Source organism: Stegastes partitus, unplaced genomic scaffold (assembly GCF_000690725.1).
Source record: "Stegastes partitus isolate 25-593 unplaced genomic scaffold, Stegastes_partitus-1.0.2 Scaffold1931, whole genome shotgun sequence".
NCBI classification, from domain to species: Eukaryota; Metazoa; Chordata; class Actinopteri; family Pomacentridae; genus Stegastes; species Stegastes partitus.
The window spans coordinates 13,279-23,078 of record NW_007579662.1 but is presented as its reverse complement, the minus strand read 5'-3'; the positions used below and the strand labels follow the sequence as shown (position 1 = coordinate 23,078).

Sequence of the window (9,800 nt, the reverse complement as noted above, 5' to 3'; positions counted from 1 at the left end):
CAAAATAAACTAAACTGAATGAATAAACATAACAAACAACAGAACAAAGCTACAACATTACAGCCACAGATGATTTAAAAGTTATTGCTTTTAGGTGTTGCAGTCTCTCCTTGTCATGAATTCTGGATCCCTGGTTGTCACAGACTTATTGTTTTTTTGTTTTTTTTTTGCTTCGTTTGAAACGCAGATCAAAGTATTTTAGATATGACATTGTTTTGCTTCTCTTGATCCTGTGTAGATTTGCTTTGTTTTGTTTTTTTTTCTCCCCTCAATGGCCCAGTTTCATACAGCATTTCATTTTGCATCCCGCATCATGGGAGGAAGAGATTGTTCCTTAAGACTTATTGTGGTTTCCGCCAGTTTTGTACATGTGGGAGCAGCAGCAGGCTTTTGTAGACTTTATCTCCACACTTCCATTCTCTGTTTTTAGGTAGCGAGTGTTGTTCATGGATGCCGATGCCGCTCTTATTGTGAAATGTCTTCTTTGTTTTTCATTTACTCTAACATTAACTGACTCTAATGCGCCGTAAAACAGAATTTATTTGCTTTTTTTGTATTTCAGTTTGGAAGTTACATGAAAGTAAAGTGAATGTTGTGGTTGTGACACGGTATTCCTAACTCAAATGTGCGGCTTCATGTCCCATTAACACAGGTGGGTATATATGAAGATATATTGTCCGAAGACTGAGATAAAGTTGAACTCTCTCTAAAAAAAAAAAAAGGAATTTGGATTGCACGACTATTCATATTTGCTAGTTTTACAAAATAGTACCCGAACTGTTGATAATCATCTTTACTGATTGTAATTTGTCATCTATTTTAGTCTGTGGAGAAGCCAACATTGTTACAAATATCTACCCCAGAAACCATGTCTGGGTTTTCCATTTAGAAAAAAAAAATCAGGTGGGCGCCATTTATATAATGATTATTTTGATACGGCCAATCATATCTTGCATAAATCAGTAACTCAGTGAATAGAGTAGGCGGTTGCACTGAACCGCACGGCAGCTGCTACACAACACCGACTCTGAACTCGGTGAACACGTCCCGTCCTGCCCTCTGACTTGTCACAAATATTCAGACGAAAACAGCTAACTTCGTCTAGCAGGTACCTAATTAGCCACAACACATTTAACAGCTGCAAATGTCACTCGGGTCGATCACATGCTGCTGCGTTCCTCACTTTCAAACACCAACAACACCAACACCAACAACAACAACGCGCTGTGTGCACATGACATGCAACTACAGCGCAAAGTTTGCTTGCGTTCATTGCCTACTGTTTCACACCGACGCTGTGGCTGCCTGCTAGCTGCTGTCAGCCAGACACAGGTGGGGACATGCCCCTGCAGCTGAGAGACAAGAGAGCACATTGCCCCAAAGTACGGAAGCCGAGAGCGGTCGCTTTCTGCTACTGTTCTTTCTTCGCCGTTTTCTCGAAATAACGAGTTAATTTTCTCGTTATCTCGGGATAACAAGAATCGTTTTCTCATGAAAACGAGATAATTTATCTCGAGAAAACCAACTTTGTTTTCTCGGGATAACGAGATAATTGGTGTTTGTGTTTGCCTTCTCGTGCCCGGTCCAGGATGGAATCCCAGGTGTGTGGGACCTCCCACACACCTGGGATTCCATCCTCAGTCACCAGTGGGGGGCCGGAGGACAGACGAGACCGGGCACGAGCGCTTCATTGTAAGTTGTCGTGCCCGTCAGCTGTTCTCATGACACGTCATGTCGGAGTTCCCGGTCAGCTGTCTATATAAGATACGTCACACCAGGAAGTCCGACAACTTCTGATGAAGGCTCAAGTGACAGCCGAAACTGTCAACGGGATAATTATCTCGTTATCTCGAGAAAATGGCGTTTAAAAAAATGTGTGGCCATGACCGCTCTCAGCTTCCGTACCAAAGACTATTTTCCTTTTTTTTTTTTAATTGATAAAACATATTATTTTTAATGACCCCTGTGATGGACTGGTGACCTGTCCAGGGTGTCCCCTGCCTTCGCTCTAAGTCGGTTGGGATAGGCTCCAGCCCCCCGCGACCCTAGTGAGGATTAAGCGGTGTATAGATAGTGGATGGATTTTTAATGACAAAACAAATGATTAAGTGTGATTTCAGGTGGTACAAATTACTAGTCCTAAGAGCCCTGCGTACAACTTCTGGTCTTCATCTATTCAACTTCTATATGTGGATCCTTTCTTTTCTCATCTCATCTAATGTGCAGTCAGTTACCATGTCAACAGGTTAACACAATGAGAAAATATGGACAATAAAGTGAGAGAAAAACCACAACTATCATAACCTGTCCTGTCCCTGAGGATTACACCGAAGGGATCAATAAAGTTCTATTCTATTCTATTCTATTCTATTCTATTCTATGTTAGAGGCAATTAAAGTACAGTTCGTCCATCCTCAACTCTCTCCTCACAAGGAGAGAAGAGTCGAGGCAACAGGCATTTAACAAAATGAGACGTTTTTTTCTTTGACGCTGTCATTTCTAATCGCCTTCAATTAAATATGTGCGGCACAGCGACGTGCAGAATTTGACAGAATGATTGAAGGTCATATATTTTTTTGTTTTTCTTTTTTCCCCCCCGCCCCGCTCACACACCCACAAACACACACACACCCCATGAAAACATCTCGTATGCCAAAAAGGCATCCTCATTGTAGACTGTGTATATAAGACAGATGTGACCTTCAGGTCTAGAAAGTGACAACAGAAAGTATGCAGGTTTAAGGCACATTTGCAGCCAGCAGCTTTTTAAATAAAGCATCATTTGGTAAATTATAGCACCAGTCTGAAGAAAATAGATCATTATGTAGGGTATGCTTTAAGGCAAGGCTGCGTTGTGATTGGCAGATCATTACCTTATCACCATGCACAGTGTCCTCTGTTTCTCTAGTCACGGCCACCATTTGTTTGCTATGTGCTGTTTCCAAAGACAGGGAACAGACAAATTCTTAAAACCTTAAGCTTCAAAGGGATAATTCACAAAACAATGGCTGACATCACGGTCACCACGTCCATCTTTTATATATACAGTCTATGATCCTCACTCATGGCTCACTTGGCAACGCATCCCGTCTCCTTGAGATGCATTTTCGGTATTGAGACATCCTTCAAGACGGTACACCGAGGTTGTTTTCCAGGTCACAGGCAGGAGGATGGAAGAGAGATGAGATGAGGCGGCACAACATAGAGGAATTAGAAAAGGATGCCAACTTTCTTCCACAAGGAGAATCAATTATATGTAACTGCGCACACTCAAGACAGTTGTTGTAGGTCATATCTACACTTCTGTTCCGGGTAGTACGCTCCTGGATCCCTGCGGTTTTTGCATAAATTGTATTAAAACCTCTGCTTCGTATTGCCCATTGCCCAACCACAAACTCCTCACAGTGAGTCCACTTACCTCAGGAGTATAGCGTTCCATGAAGTCAACAAAACATCATTTGCCGCAACAACATAACCGGAAAAACAGCTCAGTAATGAATTTTCTATAAAACAAGTTTGAAAATACATGACATGTCCTTAGCCCGGTGCACTTTAAACTACTGAGAACAAAAACACGCAGAAACTCCCGAGATGTGACAATGTAAAAGCCTTGAGCTTTGTTCTCGTGCTGGCAGAAGAGTGTCTTCAAGCACATCACTGCTCATAGTAAGAAAAGGTTGATTGAAAAAGAACATTCTTTGAGCATTGTTCTGCTCACTGCAGCCAATAATTTGTGCATGAAGGAAACCAGGTGACAATATAATCATGAATAAGGAGGCAGTATTGTGTTTCTGGGAATTGTTGAGAATGGATGTATAATAGAAGTATTGTACGTACTGTCAATGCAAGCAGCGATGTTTTAAACGTTCAAGGGCAACCAGCTATTGACAACTGTGTATGTTTTACTACCAATTACTGCTGCCAATGATTAACTTACCCAACAAATTGATTGACTGAAGTTATTTTGTCTTTTAGTTGGCTCATTAGTGGAGTCTTTTAGACATGCAGGAGTCAAAATGTTGAGGACCTCCCTGACCTTTTCTTCTCAGGGCATGGTTGCAGATCTATGATTACGTCATTTTTACTCCACTTTTGATGTTATCATTAGTTTTATGACACTTTCCAGTCGTTGCTCCTGGTGGCCTGAATCTGTCACTGTTCTTATCTGAATCATCACCGCTCCGTCTTCTGCTTTCCTCGTTGTTTCTTTAGATTTTATGTTTTTTAAAGCAAAGGTCGCACATTTGTCTCTACATTAAAAAGATTTCAGTCATTAAAAAAAAAAAAGTTCACATGTGGTACAAAATGCTCACTTTCTGTAAATAAGGGCTGAAAATAACAATCATAATTTATTCTCGATGAAATGCCAGAACACGATGAAAAACATTCATCACACTCTCATAGAGTTCCTTCCATAGCTTGGGGGACCAACAGTCTAAAATCCCATGATGTTTAGTCGATAATGATTCTTAAACTTTTACTGTTTTGGTAGAAAACAAGCTAAATATCACCTTTGCAAAGCTGGAGGCAGAAAATGTTAAGCCTCTTTTCTTGATCATTTACTAAGTCTGTCAACTAGCTGATACGTTATTACTGTCTTGCTTTCTTAATTAATCATTTGGCTGTAATGTGTCTTCTCAGAAGTGCTGCTAACGGATTAAAGCTGACCACAGCAGACAACTTACTGTAATTTACTGGTCTAATAAAGTCTAGAATCACTGTATCTGTCTGCATGTCTCTTAAATGGAAGCTAAAAATCATTCTGAAATCACCTTTCAACATCTCCCTCCTAACCGCTTTGCCTTCAGGAGTGATCAGGACAGCTCTGGCCAACATGGACCGCGAGGTGAAAGAAGAATACCAGGTTCTTCTGCAGGCCAAGGACATGGGGGGTCAGCTGGGAGGTCTGGCCTCCACTACCACCATCAACATCACCCTGAGCGACGTCAACGACAACCCGCCACGCTTTGCTAAGAGTAAGAAAGTCCTGATGAGCTGATTACTGGGATGGATGATCGGTTTGTTTGTTCAAAGATGGATGAATGAAATTGATGCTTTCTTTCGGGTAACTCTCACCTCTGCCACCCTCTCAGGTATTTTCCATCTTCGGGTACCGGAGTCAGCGGCAGTGGGTTCAGCTGTGGGTCGGATTCTAGCTCACGATCTGGATGCTGGCAGCAATGCATGGGTGGATTACACCATCGTTCCAGGAGACGAGGGCAACATGTTTGACATCGTCTCTAATGGCCAAAGTCAAGAGGGAGTCGTAGTCCTGAAAAAGGTACATTCGCCCCCATTCTGTTGCAATGCAAAAGTTTCTTGTCTTTAAAAAGAAAAAATGTCTGCATGTGTTTGACCAGCATGGGGGATCAGGTGTGTAATTACCTTTAGTATAATGTGTCAATTAGGCATAATGTACATTTCCACTGCACTGGCTCCACTGTTACAGCAAAGTTATGTCATACTAACTGCTCTGTTGCTAAGTTTCTCTTTTCTAACAGAAATTATGCCTTTCCTCACTATTTAAAAGCTGGTAATAAAAAGGAAGGATTATGCTTTTGTAAGGCGTAATCCTTTAGAATTAAATCTTGATTTGTGGGTAATGTTGTTAACAGAAAATATGTTTTTTTTTTTTTTTAAAGTTCCAGAGTTGTGGGGTCGACGAAAGTCTGCCAGAAATGCCACGGAATAAGTTGATCGGTTGTTGTTGTTGTTGTTGCTGTCTGTCAAGCACAGCAGTTCACTGTGACTTTTCTTTCTTGTTCTTGTTCCACCGCTCTGTGTAGCTGACATATAATCATTAACGTTAGTCAGTGAAAAACACATTGAGTTTCCTGTGACTGCTTCACAATAGAATCTATTGCTTGGCTTTCAGTGCAAGCAGTGGTACCATGTTGGCATTCCTTAAAACTGAATGCAGCTGTGATGAGGTTGTGTGCGGGCCATCAAGTGGCCGTGAGGCTGATTTCATAACATTATCATAACATAATTATAATATTACAATATATTATAATAAGATATAATTATATTATAATATAATTCTAATTGAATTTCCCTTGGGGGGAAATTGGGGGCTGCAGGGTGGCGCAGTTGGTAGCACTGTTGCCTCGCAGCAAGAAGGTCGCCGGTTTGCGTCCCGGTGGGGGCACCGGAATCTTTGTACGTGGAGTTTGCATGTTCTCCCCGTGCAGTGTGGGTTCTCTCCGGGTTCTCCGGCTTCCTCCCACACAGTCCAAAAACATGTTGAGGTTAATTCTGATTCTAAATTGTCCGTAGGTGTGAATGTGAGTGTGCTTGGTTGTCTGTCTCTAAGTGTAGCCCTGTGATAGACTGGTGACCTGTCCAGGGTGTCTCCTGCCTTCACCCTGAGTCGGCTGGGATAGTGAAGATTAAGCGGTGTATAGATAATGGATGGATGGATGGATGGATGAATTTTCCTTCTGGGATAAATAAAGTATTTTTCATTTCATTTCATAAAATTAATCCATTTTGGTTAATTGGAGGATATTGCTACCCCATGGTTAGGTAGTTTCAGTTCTATGCAGGAGATGTGGACTTCATCAGATACAATAAACATTCCTTCAGGCGAAGGTGATCTGGGAAGCTGGGTTTAAAGTACCAGAGATTTGAATGTGAAACATGAGTGCAACATTTTGCTTTATTGACAGTAGTTTTGAGTTTTCTTTGAGCATCTTGAATCCCTTTGAAGATTCGCAGCCTTATTGTGGTGGAGGGTTTTTGTGCATCCCTGTGAACCTGGGGAGTGTGCTGTTTGATGCAATAGTTCCACTGGTAAGGTCCAAATGCACATCTGTCCCAAGGGAATAACCAGGCCAAGAGTGATTCACAGACTCTCTATAAATCAACTGGGGCAGAGCTACAGCACCTGGAACAGCAGCTCATCTAAAAGCTTCTTTCAAATAAAGACCTAGTTCTCTGTGCAGCTCCAATAAGTAGTGAAGTGTTTTAGAATGAAGACAGCACATCATGGATATTACCTCAAACACTAGTAAATGCATGCCTAAAGAGGCGTTTATATGTTATAAAATACCCTCAGATCCATAGTGTAAGGGACAATTTTCAATCAGTAACGGCAAATTACTGAAAAAAGCAATACAATCCTTTTGATTCCCCAAATCAAACACTGCATCTGGCGGCGCTGTGCTATTGGTTAAAACCAAAGGCACACTTTGCTAACATCAGCAGTTCACTGGTGAAGTGCTGTTAGTGATCTAAGTGTGGGAGGAATGCGCTGCTCAGGCCGTGATCCTCATCATTCTGCCTCTTAACCTTCCATTGAACCAAGCTATTAGACTAGATAATGCATTACACACTCGCAAACACACACTCCAACACGCACGATACAGTCTTCATTTTGCTGTGTCAGCCGCTGGATTCCCCCGCTCACAGAAGATCTATGGTATATAATGAGAGGATGGGGAGTGAAAAGAAGGTGTAGAGGGAAGTAGAAGGAACAAAGGAAGAGAAAGGCAAACTTCAACACAGAGAAGCCTGCAAGTTTGAACCCAGGATTATTTCCATTAGAGAAAGCGTATAAATATGCAACTTAGTTAGACAGAGATGAGTTTTTAGGGGTTAAATCGACAATCGGAGTGGGACTTCAGAGAGATTTCATAGCAAAGCTCCTCCGAAAGAAGCCATGTAAGGACTTGAGTAAACTTAAACTCTGTTAAACGCTCCGTCTGCAGGGATACCACCTCGTATCACACTCGCGCGCACACACCACGGAGATACGCACACCGCAACACACAGCGCATATGTCACATCAAATCAAGCAGTTCGGTATCAGAGGACCGCGGAGGCTTTTATTTCAGACTGTCCTCTAAATCAGAACAGACACGACAGCTACTTTCTGAGCACGAAACTTTGCCAGCCACGTCTCTTATTTTAGAAATGAGATAAGCCATAAATCCGTGGCTCTCGGTGCTGACATTTCGTCCCTGCTCACTGTTTCAAAACAAAGAGGCAGTTGTGGGGGCATTAAAAATAAGTCGGCACATCAATCCCAAAACATTTGGACGAATTATTCTTCAGAACTTTTCGCATACAGTGTCTTGCACGTTCATTCAAAGGTGCGAGAAACAGCAAGGGTACAACAGTAGACTGACAATATTATGAAAATACTGTTGAATCTATAAAGTTTGTGTACTTGATGCGTGCAATATTTGAAATTAAAGTAGACATACATATTGATCTTAAATTGTTCAATAACAACTGAATGAAATGTAAATCATGATATGTCTAATTGGTGACCGTTCTGACTATAAGTTTGAGTGTTGCTGTTATTTGTGTGATCTTGGGATTTGAAGCAGAGGGAACTGATCCAGCTCCAGAAAATCAATCCATTTCAAATGGCAACGGACAAAACAAACTACAGAGGAGATAGCTGATGCATTTACCCCCCAGAGCACTTTATTATAGAGAAGCAAAATGACCACGTTCAACCACGTTACAGACTGAGGACATGAAGCTTTTTAATGTGCTCTGAGCTCCTGAAGAAGTTCCTTCATTGCAGCAAAAGAAACCGTTGACAGAATCCGTGAGAGGTGCTCTGGTTGACATGCTAAGCTAGTGATGTACAGGTAGAAACGTTGCTTTGAGATTTTAAGCATGAGTCTTTGAGTGGAAGAGTCCTCTCTAAATGTTCATACCTCATTTAAGTTACCCAGATATGCACAGAACAGGCTTGTAGGCGTTTCTAATTCTGTCCCTGATCTTTTTGTTGAACTCACATCATTTTACTATTTAAACCAAATGTCCCCCAAATCTAGCCACCCTGCTGTAGGAGCACAATTGCACAGTTTTGCAAGTATTATTCCAGTCTCAGCAACACAGAATGGCCCAATGCTTTCCAGACACGCTTGCTTTCCAAAATGAGTCTTAGACAACCCAAGATTTAATTTAGTCGCGCTTCATGCAAATCACTGGCCTGACATTATATATGAAACTCGTGTAAAAGTGTATTTACTGCTGTACAGTATACAGCTGAGGACAAATACACCCCTGTGCATCATCACTGCAATCATTCAAAATGTATAATAATTTACATTAAAAATTAACAGCTTAGATGTACTGGAACACTTTTATGACTTATTTATTTATTTATTGTTCTTTTCCTCATATGTCCACCTTTATTTCTGGTGGCAGACTCAATCCTCCACTGCATTAAGGATACCAGTGTAGCACAAGTGTCTGGAGGAATGTTCTGCCATTCTTCAGAGGGAGTTTTTACAGCTGTTGTTTGCTGGAGAGGTCGTGTTGCTCTACCTTTTCCCTTTCAAACACCCCAAAGGAGTTTAACTGGATTCAACTCAGAAAAACTTTCTTAGCCAGGTGATATTTTTCACTTCTTCCTTCTTTAGAAACTAACTTTGGCAGCATGCTTTGGTCATTATCATACTGGAATAATTCTCTTCTGCCAACCTTCTACAGACTGGTAGTCATCTTACCAGCCTGTATTTAGCTAGTTGGTCCGTCATTCATGGCACTATCTATAAATGTCATCTTTTGCACTCATGCAGGCCCGTATCGTCACACTTTGACCTCTGGGCTTTACTGCCAGGACTATACATTCACTGTAGTAATCATATCCAGGTTCACACCAAACATGCTGGACTCCATCTAAGCTGAACAAATTTTGTCTTATGTTACCAAAACGTTTGCTCATTAGTGGTAGTATGGTTTGCTCTAAACTTCTTAATACTGCTGTAACTTAAGATGAGTTTTAGTTGGTCATCTATCTTCTTGTACCTTTTTCCATCTCTGTGAGGTGCCACTGT

General features: G+C 41.4%; 1 protein-coding gene across 1 annotated transcript in view; it reads left to right on the top strand.

Annotated features, from left to right (window-relative positions):
• Positions 1-9,800, top strand: part of LOC103373228 (cadherin-12-like) — a gene marked incomplete at its 3' end in the record, with an annotated part of 57,471 nt that overhangs the window by 35,414 nt on the left and 12,257 nt on the right. Inside the window, exons 5-6 of the mRNA XM_008303071.1 lie at positions 4,809-4,976; positions 5,094-5,281. Of these exons, the coding sequence (XP_008301293.1) occupies positions 4,809-4,976; positions 5,094-5,281 (356 nt within the window). The remainder of the gene's footprint in view (positions 1-4,808; positions 4,977-5,093; positions 5,282-9,800) is intronic.